Source organism: Athene cunicularia, assembly GCF_003259725.1.
Source record: "Athene cunicularia isolate RWA chromosome 5 unlocalized genomic scaffold, athCun1 chr5_part1, whole genome shotgun sequence".
Lineage (NCBI taxonomy): Eukaryota > Metazoa > Chordata > Aves > Strigiformes > Strigidae > Athene > Athene cunicularia.
Genome location: NW_020799101.1, coordinates 27,983,301 through 28,000,026, shown reverse-complemented (window position 1 = coordinate 28,000,026; position 16,726 = coordinate 27,983,301). Strand labels below are relative to the sequence as shown.

General features: G+C 36.7%; 1 protein-coding gene across 1 annotated transcript in view; it reads right to left on the bottom strand.

The window, feature by feature from the left end:
* Positions 1 to 16,726, bottom strand: part of BAZ1A (bromodomain adjacent to zinc finger domain 1A) — a 69,082-nt gene that overhangs the window by 44,009 nt on the left and 8,347 nt on the right. Inside the window, exons 3-4 of the mRNA XM_026849297.1 lie at positions 12,005 to 12,283; positions 392 to 535 (exon numbers count right to left, since the gene is read on the bottom strand). Coding sequence (XP_026705098.1) covers positions 392 to 535; positions 12,005 to 12,283 — 423 coding nt within the window. The remainder of the gene's footprint in view (positions 1 to 391; positions 536 to 12,004; positions 12,284 to 16,726) is intronic.

Genomic DNA, 16,726 nt, shown 5'->3' with positions numbered 1-16,726 from the left:
GAAGGGAAGCAATACATCATGCTAAGTAGTACCAGCCTGTAGAAATGCACAACATGAGTGCATTTTCCAAGCTATAGGAGCACAGGTTCTGCAGTGCAGAGAGAACTAGTGATAGGCATACATGGCTCTTTCATCATCTCTTAACAGAAACACTGTCATTCCAAACAGATGAATAATGATTATTCTGTAGGTACCCCATTTCTCATTACACACAGTTCTACGTTGGATTACACATAACATAACTGGCACCTGTGAATATTCAGCTTGTTACCTTCAGCTGCCTGAGCACTCACAATCTATACTGATCAAGTTTCGAATAGATCCTGCCACATCTGCTTTAGTCCCATTTCCACCCAGCCCAAATGCTTTATACTGCAAAAGTATCATTTACCCATTTTGTGCAGAGCTATTGTGCGTTTCTGAGTCGTCACTGTCACTGATGACAATTGTGTCTCCATCAGCACTGCTGGCGTGGCCATTCGCCATTCCATTGTGATGGGCTGGAGCTATGACTTCCAAAATTTTACACTGCAACCTGAAATGAAACACAGACATTTATTACCATCAAAATCTTTCACTAGTGCAAAGAGTCTAAAGTTGTAGCAGATATTATTTTAAGAATACATATATTACTGAACATTCTATTGTCTACTAAGTAAGTAAATACTTAAGAGCCTTGCACTGAAATACTAGGTAAAATATTAATTTCATGAGTTCCACCTAATAAATGAACAAATTCATGTGCTTACACAGCTATTGGTTTCACTACTTAGGACAACAAATCAAGTCACTGGTAGAATTATTTGTGGTTGGGTTTTTTGTCTGTTTGTTTTTCAGTTCTCACTTAAGTAAACTAAAAAGCTAACTTAATGTTACTTTAAAACTAGACACCAAATCTTTTACATTTATTTTGAAAGTGATCTAAGAAAAGCAAAAGATTTTCAGATCCCAAAATATTTTTACTTATAAGAGATCATCTTATACTGCTGTCGATGACCTAAATAAACAAGGCTGAAATGATCACTATGCATCTAATCTTAATAATGGCCCATTTATCTGCTGACACATATTAAGGCTCCATCTGGCATGCACACAATTGACAAAACAAGTCTATCCCTTTGCCATCCTGAATAGTAGTTATAAAAGGCAGAATTAACTACATATTAAAAAGTATAATTAATTGACACTTCATGCTGGGTAACTGTATTATAGCTGGTTCTTAACCACTAACTTTCACTCCTTTCTGAAATTCCATGGTTCATATTTTTTATTTTAATTTCCTAAATCCATGTCTACTTCATGAAAATTAACTATTGCAATCAATGGATGCTGTCACATACTACCACTAAAAGCTCAAAGGGTGGGAGGAAGAATACATAATAATTCTCTTCTCTAGGCACCAAACACTGTCACTTGAAATTAATAAAATGGAGAATACATGAAGTACAGGGCTTGAATTAGTGTGCCTAAATTAAAAACAAACAAGCAAACAAACTGATCCCAGCAAATCTGTGACTGAAAAATTCTAAGTGTTCTTCTATCTGAACACTGGAAAAAAAGGAAACGTCAAAATGTTTCTTCTTAAATACCTCCTTCCGCAAGCAGACAGTACTATCCAAAATCTGCATACATTGATGGGAAAATACAAAGCGGGGGTGCACAGGGAGAAAAGTTGAACACATTAAAATATCCTTGGTCATATTCACTTGTGAATTTAGCTAGGACCAGGAACACAGTGCCTGCAGCTGTCCTCTCCAAGCCTCTCTCCAACAGGGAGAGCACTCCAGGATGCTCTGATGTAATATGTTATTTTAAAATATGTTAAAATAGTTAAAAACCCCAAAACTATTAACATCCTTATATATTCTTAAAGACAACAATATGACCACTGCTTAATTATCCACAGGGACACCAGAGCTGCCTGCGTGCAGAGGCAGCCTGAGTCCGCTGGACTTGCTGACCACAGGCACGCTGCCATTCCAATGCAGCCGGTCCCATTTCAAAAACTAGCTGGTTTGGGGCTGGAAGACACGTTTTCCTGGTGAGTGAAGCCCAAGCTAATTAACTGTGCAAATCTAAACAGACTCTGCGTAAAGAACCAAGAACACCCAAGTATGTAATGAGACAGAGCCTAGTGTCTGTTCACAAACTAAGTCCAAGTCCAATGAGGCTTATTAAAGTCTGGCCCAGCACCAGACTCCAGCTGAGTCCTAAGAGAAAAGTCCATTATTACAGCATCTTGGTTTTCCAATATTCAGAACATCACTGCGTCCCCTTCATACTAATGAATATGGAGCTGACTGCATGACAGAATGTGTATATTAGGTTGTTTTTTTAAATCCAACAAAGATCACCTGCTATAAAGAACTTTAGTGGAATTATTTGTGTTTCAGATTATAAAGTATATTTCCTAGAGAGTTCAATTCAGTTTAAAAAACACTTTTAAATTGATTTCTGATGGAAATTAACCAAAAGCACCAATACATACCTACTGACACTTTTTCTAATTTGCTTATTATTTGAAGACCACTAGAGGGAGCGCATATACACTAAATTTGCAATCACGTTCAATAGCCACATGAAAGCTACATCGCGACCTACACTAGCCAATGCCATGAAAGGACAAAGAAACTAAACCACACACACAAGAATCAATCCTCCTGGACAAAAAGACGTAGTATTTAGTCACTGAGTATTTACCAACACTTCATTTACCTGCTTATCCATTTGACAGCCCTGTAATTTACAAGGTAACACATCTTCTGTAAGGATGGAAATGATATAATCTATACACTTGATTCAGTGAGTAGCAAAATCCCCAATAGAGGTGCCTTTTTTTAAAATTTTTATTATTAAACAGGGAGAATGACTAATGGAATAAACTATCACAGAAAGGAAGTGATTCTCCATTCTCTATACCTTCATTCAAATAATTACCACAAATCTTTGGGGAAGGAATCAAGTGAAACACATGTTACCTGGCTCAATAATAGCATAATCCAATGACATTTAATGGTTTCTGATAGACAGGGGATTAAAGAAAGTGATACAACTATTCCTTCTGGCATTAAAGAAATAATAATTTACAAATGAAGACTTTTTTTTAGCCTTGCTACAGTCAGGTCATGACTAGCAGTAATCAATTCCCTGGGCTAAGACAGGCAAAGACACTCTGCTTCTAGCACGAAGGTCTGCTCTTCTCAATAACCTCATTCTCTGAGTTCACATTACAACTTAGATCATAAGGCACATGAAACAGCAGAGCTGAAAGCTGAAGTGAGACACTCAAATGAAGGATACTACTTGAAATACTTTCTAAAAAGGATATCTTAAGATCTTTACGGAGTTTATGTCAAAGTCAAGTCATGCTCACTCACTATTTCCCATAAAATAAGAACTGGTGGTACCTCAAGCTAAAGAGACAGAGTCATTAAAGTAAATAAATATATACCCCAACACCTCCCCCAGTCAGGAAGCACTTTCTTCAAATAACAGTAAATACTGTGAAAAAGCTTACAGCCACACTATGTGAATCCCAAAGGCCTTCAGAAAAGGATCAGATAAATTGAGAATAGAGCCATCATGAACTTTTACATAATAGTCCCAGCAACTCCAGCTCACTGACAGCCAAAGGCTAGAACAGTAAACCTGCAAAAGGATTACCCCATACTCCCACAGTTTTGCATACCTCTTTCTGCACTACAGGCTGCTACCATCAACAGGGTAGAGGTCTTCTGACCTGTCCCAAGGATGGCCTTTACGCTCACAGCTTTATTTTTTGCTCAGCTCAGAAATCAAGCTCTTTGATGTTCTCTTAAGTTATGGGAAAGGTTCTAAGAAGAGCTCAGCCTGCATGATTAAATCTGTTCTTTTCTGAAGAAACAGAACAGCACCAACAGGAGCCCCAAAGTTTTAAACACAAAGCCAGAGGAGGTATCACCAATGTAATTTGTTTAAAGTACTAGTGCACATCTTCTCTCTCAGATGAAAAAACAGATCTTTCACTGATTTCCATGAATTTCAGGTAGGGCTGGTGAGCTGCACAGGCAAGAGAACATGACTCCAGCAATCTGAGGGCAAGAGACACTGACTGGAGATTGTGGTACAGGAAGTACTTTCTCTCAAAACTCAGCTCTATCAGTCTCTCTGGAGAAGAATGATTCTGGGCTGTGCTTTGAAGAGCACCTTAACACAACTAGCAGAAAACTTTAAGGTAGGACTGAACCTTGTCACTCCCAGAACAGTAAGGAATCAGCAGGCTGAAGGTGTACAAAAGCAAACTGACCTACAGCCTCAGGGTGCTACTCATGAGATGCAGAGATGGCTTAACAGTTCAACACTGCCAAAAGCGAGATATCTTCCCTTGCCATTCCTCCTTCCAGCCACATACCTGGTGCAGTGCTTGCTTTTTGTAGCTCCAGTGCTCAGTATCATTTATTGATTTCCATTAAATTGAATTCACTTGCTAACACACATTAAAAAAAAATCCAATCCAACATGAAGAGCCAGGTAAGTTTTTGTCCTATCAGCTACTTCAAGCAGCTTACTGAAGGATCTGACAAGAACTAGAGCATGTGCAAGAGGCAAATATTGGCAACAGGCAAAAGCAGAGGAGGAAGGAGAAGCAGTAAGACCTCCCTCATTTAGTGGCCCTGTGACACTATAATTTCTTGAGTAGCTCAGTGGTTTATCCTTCCTAACCAAAAAAATGACATCTAGGCAAATGAATACTGGGGTCACTAGGAGAGTCTGTTCCAGGAAAACTACACACCTATCAAGGGCAAGACACGGTACATACTTCAGACTTGCCAGTTCAAGATCAGAGTGATTCAGGAAAAAACAGAACAAAGGGTAAGTATAACTTACTTGCCACATTCCTCTTTCATTCAGCTCAGCAATTCAAAAGCACACACACAAGCTATTATGAGTTGCAGTACAAGCAGGTATCTCCATCTACCTCTGCTGGAGCACTAGAAAGCCACAATTTGAGGAGGAGAAAGTGAAGCTTCACTCCACTACGTAACAGGCCAAAACAGCCATTGCAGGATGTCAAGCAAAAACCTTACTGGCACTTTGATTTAATTTGGAGAATTTCTTCCCAAATTCTGAGCAGGCCTTCACATCCAACAAAGGCTGGAGTTGGAAGCTGTGAGAGAAGAGACCACTTTTCACTGCCCATTAGCTGAGCATTCTGCACTACAGCTTTTGATCTGGCTGTCACTAAATACTGCCAGACTGTTATTTATATCACAATCTGCTATGCCCTCATTACAGGTCAAAAGACAAGATCTCGTGAAGGCTCAGATGAGTTATAAATGTGCCTCTGTATGCTTTACAGTAAGCAGACAAAAACCATCCTTTAGATGCAGAAGGCTGTTTCAAATGCGGTGGGAATATTGCAATACTTTTAACAGTATTCTAATAGCCAACTTTTAACATAAAGAAAACAATGTTCAGTAAGTCAGAAGGAAAAGGAAATTCACATTTTAAAACAGACACCCAAATGAAAATAAAGTTTTTCAAATGACAAAATTTAAAAAGCACACCTTTTCTAATAGTATGCAGTTAGTTGACTACAAAAAAACCCAAAAAAGTCAGTAATACAAAAAGCTATAGTCACAAGAACCAAGAAGTACCAAAAAGCCATAGACTCATTCTATTTTGTCAGCTTTTAGTAAGTTTTCAAGAAGTAAATGTCAGGTAAGTGCATTAACTCATATCCTTGTCCTAACAGTTCTCACACACTTGAAAGTAATTACAGAGATAAAAGTGAGACAAGATCGGAAGGAATAAGTGACATCTTTTATGAAGCTAACTGGTACAGTTTAACGCACACACAAAACAAAGCACACAACAAGGAGACAAGTTTTATGCACATAATGGCTTCCTGAAGTATAGCAAAAGCATTGTTTTCAAGTTTTAGCATCTTCATTTGTCTGTCAAGTTACAGGTAAGATTGTATGCTTCAAACAAACTAGGAAGAAGCATGTTTTTCCTTCAGACAAGAGAATCATATATATACAGTAGCTGCATCAGATGTCTCTTGTGGAATTAGAACACCACTAAAAGTAACACCAGTATATGCATTGTTTCGACTGCCCACCTTTCCATTCATAGTATTCCACTGATTTTAAAAAACCCAGAAAAAAAAACATAAACCAAACAAAAACCTGTACTTTTAAATTTACACTTATAAAGGTAGAGTGGGCACAGAAGAGAGCTAATAGATTGGCAGTGCCCAAAAATAGTTGTAACAGCTGTTCAATAATCTATAAGAAAGGAGTTGCAGGTTCTCTCCCAGATACCATCATCTCATAGCTTCCATTAGTCAAATAAAAATAAATTTATTAACCAACAAATAGATTTATATCCCAAAAGACTTAAGGGCAGTGGAAAGTGAATTCCTTAAACATGATTTTTCCAGGCCAGGAGCTGACTGATCCTTAAAACAGCAATGCTGTAAGAATGCAAACAGTACTTGCTCTATGAATACGTGAGCTGCTCTCCAGTACTGTCAGCTATGCTGTTTCAGAAGCACCACACTAACTTTGCCACCAGAATTCAAATTCACCTTTCAAAATAAAGCAGGAAACTTTGTCTGCAGGAACTTATGCTTAAACCTTATGACTGAAAAAACACACTATAATTTTCTGATTCTGTAGACATTAGCTCTGGTGCCTCTGGATCCAGACAGCTTTGAAGCCTACATGTCAAAGGGGAAAATTTGTTGGTGGACTAGAAAATAATTTGAATTCATTGTAACTCGTTAAATTCTAAACATGGAAGATACTTTGTCTTTTACTAGCTAGTGGTCTTATTTTATTTTACCCTAGTTCTGAGAAGACAATTACATATATAAGCAAGTAATAACCTTCAGTTTGAATGAAAAAAACGAGAAATTAGCTATAATCTTATGTCTTACAAGGATTATCTTCTACCACCCCAAGTCCATATCAACTAGGCATAGTCATGGCCAGCAACATGCTTCCTGTGCCCCAGTTAAGACTTACAGAGATGAAAACAGTATGCAAATCTTTTAATTGGCCTAATGCAGTGGTTAATCCACTATGAACAGTCCTAAAGCACTGGCACACCAGCCAAATAGCTGATGAGTTAAAGAAAGAAGTTTCACTTGCAGACAAGTTTGCTCCTTGATTAATCTATGTTTCCTCCAGCTTGGCACTAGTCAACATCAGATCATTCAGAGCACAGAAAGGATGTTAACTGGATGTTAATTTATACCTAATGTATGATCAGATGCAGCAATCTTCCTAACAGAGAACTTCATCTACTAGTTCTGTAAAAATGTGTATTTCAAAAACACTGTATTCTCTTAGAGCGTTCTGGTGTTGCCTACTCACAGACATTAGGCGAATACTCTTTTGCAGCGGTGTCATCTAGTGGACAAATTCAATGAAAGACATTCCTTTTTTTATATCTGCCATGTTCTGTATGATTTCTTCCTTCTTATACACGATCTTTAAGCAATTTATTATTGTCTGCAGGTGGTTGACTTTTTAATTAAGTTCCATACTAACTGTTGGATAACAACTTGTTGTCCTCTACCCTCCATTGGGAAATGAAGGTATCCTCACATAAGCTATTTTTAAGGAAAGGGGGAACTGAAGAACTAGTAGAGTTGTCCAACCTGAATCCTCTGATCTCTTCAATGCTCAAGTCAGACTGCAACCTTACAGATTAACTAATTACTGCATTGCTCACTTGTATACCATAATAAAGACAGCCATTATTTCATGTGATAGCATCCAGTCTCGCAACACTAATGACAAATCACAACTCATTGTTTATACATGCTTTAAATCTAGTTTTTCCTCTGATAAATTAAAATAATCAATAAAAAAAAACAGCACACAACTGACTATAGGGAGAAAGGAACAGGTCCTACAGCTGTGTGAGTTATACAGGTGTATGTTTTATTTGGTTGGTCTGAGGCATTCACTGAGGTTATTTCAAGTACGCCTTCCACACCACATAGTTCCAACTTCCAGGTAACTGACTTCAGATGCCAAGATGTTGAAAATCAATTTCACAAGTACCAATAATACACACAGTACTAAGACAGCAACAAATGGACAGGTTACTGCAAGAGATGCCATTACTTGTGGAAAGAACAAAAGGCCAACTAGTATCATATGGGTGTTAAACTTTCAGTTTTGAAGAGCAAATATAAGAAGCAATTCCAGTGATGTGGTCAACATTTTTCCTCTGCTTCAATAAAATGTGAACTAAAAACATTAGTTGCTTATTTTACATCTCAACTGGGCATGGTTAACATGAAATACTGCTGTAATTTCCCTCCTCCAACAAAATCTCAAATAATTTCCATGCCTTTTTCAATAAACTACTTTCCATAAACAGCAATTTGACATTCTAAATCACAGTTGTTACAGTGTCAGCTGTGTTCAATTCCCTGGCAACTCAAACTTAATTTGACATTAAGTTTTCTGTCTGTATTATATTTCTGACTGATGTTTCAAATAATAATTTTGTATTTTATGAAGACAGTACTACAAAAACGTTACACGACTGGGAATCCAAGCATCTCGTGTTTTAAAGATAGCACAGCAGCCACTTTCAAAAGAAGTCAGCCCCAGTTTGTCTAAAAAAGCTGGACACATACAAACAAAAAAAGCCAGACATTTTTAATCAATACATCATCTGAAAGAGTTAAAGAGCAAGCATAATTATCTCCTTGTTGCTTCTACTAGATTATCAAATTGTACACATCATTTTCAGAGACTGCTTGAACAAGTCACATCACAGGACTGGGGGGCTTTTTCTGCAAATTCTTTCTGGTTGATAAGGGCTGTTGACATCAGACACACCAAAACAACAGGAAGAGAGAGTATCTCCCAAACTCACTGAGTTCCTCCTACCAGACCTCAGCAACAAGGCAGAAGCAGCGAAATTCAAAACTGAGCAGCACAACAAAAGGCTAGAAACCAAAAGAGCCTAACAGGGACATAAGATCAGAAAAGCAACAGGACATCAGATTCTGCAACAATCAGAATACACACGCTAGATAAAAGAACCATCAGTCTCAAAAAAAACCCAAACAAATCATCTTTTGCCTCACCTCTGCACAAAGCACTTGTCCCCTTCCTCTTTCTAGATCAGCAGTCCATTGCTTACAATGGACTACTGCATATGCTCAAGATAAAAAACATTTACTTTAAGCCAAAATACTAACTCTTCTAGTGTTTCTGTTCCCTCCCATGTACTTTGCTCAAAATATAGCAAGCTGCATCAAAGCAATCTATCCTACCAAAATATTACATGCCCAACATTAGGAGAAGTAAAATATTGATTTAAATTGCTTGAGCAACCCTTGGTTACATATGCGTTATGCTGTAGACTTTGCATTAAATGATTGATGCATGGATTGATGCATGACAACTGGGTTTCTATGATCTGCCAAATTCTGTTGGTCTCATAGTATGCTATTATAATATAGATGGACTGTGACCATTTCTGATAGATAAGATCACAGAAATATAGCTGCACAGGACAAACACACACAAATCACTCTGTTGAACAGCCGTGTTATTTACAAATAACACAAGCTGGTATACTTCATCCCACTGTAGTACTTTATAGGTCAAAGTCAACTGTTAATTGGGCAGAAGAATAACTATGCCTCTCCTCCTTCCACTTTGTATTCTTTAATGATGTATCTCTATGCATAAAAATCCCTCTATATTACTATGTTATTTGCACTGTTTCCTGGATTTAGTATTAAAGATCTGAACTACCTTTCTGCTATACAGTCATCTAAAATATCAGTGGCATACAATCTGCTAAGGCAAATCTTTTATGCCTCCTTTTACTAGACACAAATTTATACTTAAGTAGTTTTAAAACATACAATCTCTAGCAGGTTAATTTTTGATGGAAATAGATTTTACCTAAATCTTCAGTACTTTGAATGATATTTAGCCCACCCCAACAGCTTAAGAAATTTAGCTTATATCCTATTAATATCTTGAACTGCAGATGTGAAACAAACACAAAATTGTCAGATATATATTCTCAACACAATTTTGAATAACCAACAAGATTAAAGGCTGGTAAAAAAAAAAATTATAGCATGATATTGATGAGATAGAATCATCACAACTTTACCTGAACATAATTTAGCTTACATGGTAAGTAGAAACCATTTTGTTAGGGAAAACTTAAAAACTGGTTTACAGTGGTCTGAAAAGAAAAGTGAAAAGGATTCTGAATTTCAAAAGACAAAGAAAGAAACAAGACAGACTTGTATTTATTGCATATAAGCCTACTTTTCATTTAAGTTTCGAAAAGCAAAGATGAACACACATAAATACTTTAAGGAAAAGTTTAGAAAAGGAAAAGAAGGGGTGATTCTGGGGAAAAAAAAAAGTTCTAAACCATTCTTTTTGCTATTAGTTTGGAAACTGACGATATTGTCAAAGATTTTCAAAGACATTTCACTGAGCAAATTAAAACCAACAGCTGAACTACACTGACAGTTCATAATATTCAGGTTTCTAGTTAAAGGAAGAAAATAAAACATTCTCTAAGCAAAATGACTGTAATACTAATAGTAACCTGAGTCTAGTCATTAGATGAGTATGAAGATCAGAAAGATAGAAATAACTTTGGATATAGGTTGTCTGTACAGAAAGCAGCAACTCTACTCCACTGTTCTTGTCCTGACTTTGCTGACTGGGACTTCACTGGTTGAAAGGAATAGAACAGGACAGAAATGGAAAGCTCTGCTATTAAGCACTGACGTTATGTACATACTCATACAATTTAACTCCTGCAGCACATCAACATTTTCCTCCCTGGTGTAGCATAAAATTTGCTTTAAATAAGATCTGGATGAGTCACTAAAAAGCCCCATACAGAGTAACTGTGTTCTCCAGTGACCATTTTGAACCAGTCTCCTCCTATCACTCAATACACACCAGATTACATGTCAAGACCTCAGACTACCCACAAAAGACAATAGGTTGTGCCCAATCAACTCTGCAGTGTAAACTGGCACCTTTCTCCTGAAAAAAGCAAAACAAAACAACCCCACAAATAAACAACAAAAAACCCCAGCAACAGCTGAACCCACAAATGCTTTAGCACACATTCCACAGGCTCTTCCAAGTTGAGCATGTTTAAGTCTTTCCTATTTTAAACCTCAGGTAAGACTGCAAACTCATTTAGATAAAATATGGACTTCTAGTACTCTCCCAGAAGGTTCTTTAAAGAAAGACTCAAGGTAGCTACATGTTGTAAAACAACTTATTTATACTACAGAATATATGTACCAATGATATGAGAAAGAAAGCATCCAAAGCTCAAAATTCTTCCAAGTTTTTAAGCAGTCTAAGATACCAAGAAAAAACACTTGCAATATATACATCAGTGTAAGAGTAAACGCAACATGAACTCCAAGTGGGGAAAAAGCCCCATCACACTAAATCCCAGATAATCACAAACATTTTATGATTAATTCCCAACTTCTGAGAATAGCCGCCACTATCTAAAAAGCAAAAATCGAACTTTTATCGACTCTTTAAGCTGAGTACAAAAAATACCGCATCATTAATTACATTCTGGATTATTTCATCAAAACTTTCATATAATTTAAAATTTATAGTTTTCTCTAGTTTCTCATTGTCTCATTCTACAAGCAACCCACTTTTCTCACAACAGGGAACTGACATTCCTTTGCAAACCCACCACACAGACCAAAAAACTGTAGCATCAAGACCTGAGAAAGCTGTCCTGCCTCCACAGCTGGCTCTAAACTAAGGGAAGAGACACCAAGACCGGCAATACAATCCTACTCTTAATTAACGTAGGGAGGAGCAGTAACAGTATTGCTAGCTTAAGCATCACACCTCACTTTGGGTGCGTTTGATGGGAGTTTATTATCCTGATTTTTGGTTTTAAAAAGCACACACACAAGCCACTCACATCAAACAAAATTAAATACTCATTTATTTTTAAATATACTTACCTTGCACCGTTATTTCTAACTACTTCCACTGTTTCACCAACAAAATACCGGTCTTTGACATAAGCGAAGATTTCATCACAGATCTCATGAAGTCGGGAGCGATGGGTAAGGGTGGCCAAGTAGAGAACTGGAATGATGAGGGCCTCTGGAAAACTTTGAAGATTATGTCTGGCTTTCTTCTCCGATTCCAGTGCTTCCTGATATGTGAGTCCTGGTTTACCTGTGACAGCACAGCTCCACACAAGGCTGTTGCACAGAATGGTGCGTTCAAAAAAATCACTGAAAAGAAAGGGGGTGGGGGGAGAGAGAAAGAAAACAGTTGAGTTCTGAGTAACGTTTACAATTTGCTCACAATTAATACAGCAGTCAATTTCTTTTACAAGCCTGAAATCCAAAAGCAGCTCTACTCCTGAATGGGTTATAGATAATCAGGGTCATTTACCACTTTTTAGCCACAGTATGGTAAACTGCTATTGTGAAAACAAAGTCTCCTCTCACTGCAGGCTACAATGACAGGATCAAGACCTAGAAGTGCTGCAAACAAATACTCACGTATAAGAGGCCTTATGTATAAGAATAATCACACTGACTTTAATAGGTGTCATATCCTCCTTACACCCCTCACATTTCCAAATATTTGCAAGAGGAGGGTCTAAAACTGCACAAACATAAAATAACCTTAAGATCATACAAGCATGTTGAAACTTGAGTAAGTTTCAGATTTTGAGTGCCCTAGCTCACAAATGAAAAGATGAAAGAAGTAAAAAAATTAATGTCAAGTAGTTCTCTAAATAGTTTTTATTCCTTTGCTGTTTGTATTGCTCTTAGAAAAAGCATTAAACTATTTTTTCCCTACAGATTCTTCTCCTCCCTTGTTCCATTAGCAAATATTGATTCTCCTCCTTCCCTGTATTTCCAATTAATGCTAAAATTACACTATTGTTATTGCTTATTAGTTATTATATTGGAATCAAGAAAGAAGTTTCATTAGTCAATTTGACAAGTATCAGTAAAACAGCAGTTTGTTAAAACTGCTTCTAGATGAATCAGATGTAGCTATTCACAAAACCATGTTAAAACAGATCATATACTATAGATCAGACAGCAGAGTAATCTTTCAATATGTCCCAGTTCAGACAATGATTTTTATTTCTCTTCCTTTTAAATTCTTAATGGACTAGTATTGATAAGTATGCAACACAAAACATGACAGAGTTTTGTTTTGCCTTGTATCAGTTCAACAAAGCTATTTCAAGGCAGACACACTGTACTTTCAGAACCCAAGGTACCTATACTGAAGTTTCATTCCTTAAAAAAAAAAAATTACATCAAGCAGTGTTCCCATTCTTAAAAGGATAGAACTGTTAAAAGAATTTCTAGTAACAGGGTTAGAGAGTTCACACTAAGTTTTTTCTTGCAGGCTCCCTGCAAACTCAAGCTGGAAAACATGCAGCAGTTAGACTGATGGAGATGACTATGGTCACTGCAGATGAACAGATGAACCATAACATTTTGTAAATTAAAATGGAAATTCCAGATTGAAGACAATGGAGGGTCCTGGCTCAGATAATCCTTTCTGTATGAGCACAGTATTCCTCCGAGTGAGAGAAAGATGCTTTAGGAAGAACATCAGCTGTGAGAAGGTGAAAAGAACAGAAGAGAAGATATGTTATCTGAATAAAATTTAATAGCTGCAAAATTAGATATTTTTATATCACTTGCATCTACTTAATATATTTGACAGCACATGGGTCTAACATTCATAAGTTATAACCAATAATTTCAGTTTGCTTACTCTAAACAAGAAAAGGAGAAGAACAAAGGAGAGAGAATGAGAGAAATTATTCTTCAATATACGAAGATGATGGCTGTCAGTCATCCTTTGTGCATAGGACAGAATATTCTTTTTTTTTTTTTCCCTGAAAACCACAGCAAATTAGTATCTTTAAGGTATAGATGAGTTACCTAAACATTTTAAAGAACACAAAATACAAAAAACATTATCTCCTCAGGTCTCTTCCTGCCCTACATTTCAATACTTCTGTATTAGATTCACAATAATTTTTAGTAGTCTTACTGACTGCAATGGATAAAGAAACATTCACTCAAATCTTCATGCAGCTGTGAGTCTCTACATAAATTTTTGTGTCTCATCAAATAAATTCTTGATAATTATCTTTAGGCAGGCAAAAGAAAAGCACCTTAAGAGTTATTTAAAAGTGTACCAGAACATAATTTTTTAAAATTATGAAGGGGGGGAAGGGAAAGAGAGCAGAGCAGGAGGGAGAGACTGACGTTGACACTGACAGTGTCTCTTTAAGAGCTGCTGTTATTCTTTGTGAGGGAACACCGGGCAGTCATGCTATTTAAAGCAACAGCATTGAACTTACAGGGAAAAAAAACTAAAAAAAAAAAAAAAAAAAAAAACACCAATTTTTAATCCATAATTATTACAAGTGCAATTTTCTAAGATTACTGTAACTGAAACATACTTGAGAAAAAGATTTTTCCATTTGCATACAAGAGTAGTTTGTGTATCTAGTTTCATTCTCCCTCATTTCCTCTTTTGTTTTGTGTGGATTCTCCCCTCCCCATGAACTTACAAGGAATAAAAAAAAAAAAAGTGCAAAAAAATTACGTTTTGTTTTGAAAGCATTATGTCTTTAGCTAGTCATTACCTACAGCACATCAAAACCATCTGTGCCTTAGTCTGTTAACACAGTTTTATTGCAATGTTTTAACAATCTCACTTTAACTTGGTTTGAGAGAGAAGAGCAAACAAAATCCCAACAGTGTAACAGTAAATGTTATTTGTAGTACTCCTTCTGTCCCTGTCTCTCTGGTGCACATCAGTTATCACAAAAAGATTTACAAACAGCAGACACAACAGCCACCAAACCAAAAGAAGGGTAGCAGCAGCAGTGATACCCTTTGTCTTTACTTAAAAGAGTGGTAATGCACTTTATCATATTCTACATTTCACTTAAAATTCACAACAGCAAGGACATCTGCTGCTATGTCACATTTGAAGCCTTATCTACATCTTTATCTAGGGTATTACAGTCTTCTGTTCTACAGTTACTGGTTCAAGATCTCTGTAACTCTTGACAACATGGAGAAGGAAGTTCATACAAAACATGTCCACAAAGCTCACTTGCATGGTCCCATCTGCCTCTGAGAAGTCAAATGGGACTGCAGCAGCACTCTGGTGAAAATGTCCACATCAGCTCAACTACTCAAAGAGCAGAGACTAAAAACTGAGTTGTCTCTGTAGTAGTAATTAAGGCTGACTTCTCAGCTGGATGCCTTTTTTTCATTTACATTATATAATTCATTTTCTATGCAAGGTAAGGAAAACGGCAAAATTATCGACAAATCACTGAGAAGTAGTTTAATACTGCTACTCAGTAGGTATTTGATAGGAGGCCGTTCATTAACAGAACCTAAGAAATAAACTACCTGCAAACTCTGTGCTGACTACTCTTGCAATGGATATAAAAATCTATCCTAGAAATGACAGATACCTTTTGCTTGAACTAACCAAGTATTCCCCTTGAGTCCAAGATCTACTGTATTTTTAGTGTGTTTCAAGAACATGTTCACTTCCAATCATTTACTTTATTCATTTTCTTAGTATATATTGAAAATAAGAGGGGGGGCATGTTCTTTTTTTAAACAGATTAAGTATATACTCAAGAATGTAAAATACAAGAAAGTCATGTTAAGTCATGAAAGTCATGTTAAGGACCGGTGGCAAGATCCCACTGGTTTAATGTGTTTCTCATGCATCCCATGCACCCCTGTACTTTCTTTATCAGCTTCTGCAATGGATCTAGAGACTCTGTTGGTATGCCCCTCTAACCAGGACTACCACCAAGTATGAAGAACATCAGTTCCCCCCAGTTCCTGTTACTCTTGATAAATACATTTGAACACTGCCACCTCACTGCACCCCCCTTTAAAGGGTTACAAAATTATGCGATGGTATTTCAGATTAAAAAGGAAATACATTCTTAACGGGAAAGCCACTTTACAAAATACAAGTCTTGCCAAATTCTCCTTGCATTAGCATAATGATTTCTTATATAGAGAAGAGTAATGCTAATGTATGATTTGTGTTCATCTCTACTAAAGCTGCCATGGGCATGAAAGCAGCTTTTCAACACTGAGTTTGTGCTCTGTAAAAAACCAAACCAAACCCCAAACAACAACAAAAAAACAAACAAGAAAACAACTTAAGTCTTAACCATTTGTAGTAATTTAAAGCATTCATATAGTTGAGGAAGGGGTTGAATTCAGATTACCATATATTTCTATACAGATCACTTGATCTATTCAGACTCTATAATTTTTAAGTTTTCCCCTCAAAAAAATTTAATTGCTATTGCAAAAGTAGATTCAGAGAAGCCCGATTTAGACAATGGTTTTCTTTCATGAAACAGCCAATTCAATTTTTAAAGAGTGGGCCCTCCCTATCCCTATTAATCTAATTGCCCTTGCTTAAGCAAAGAAATGGGAAATGTTTTCAGAAGACATTAGCAATTTGAAGCATCACTTTGCAACCAACAGAGACAAGGATCAGCATCTTTAAAACTTGCTGAAAGATGACCCTATGATCTCAGTAGATTATGCCACAAACAACTAACAATCTAAATTTACTCATCTGTGCCAGGATATCTCGCTCAGTAAAAAAAAAAAAAAAAAAAAAAAAAAAAAAAAAAA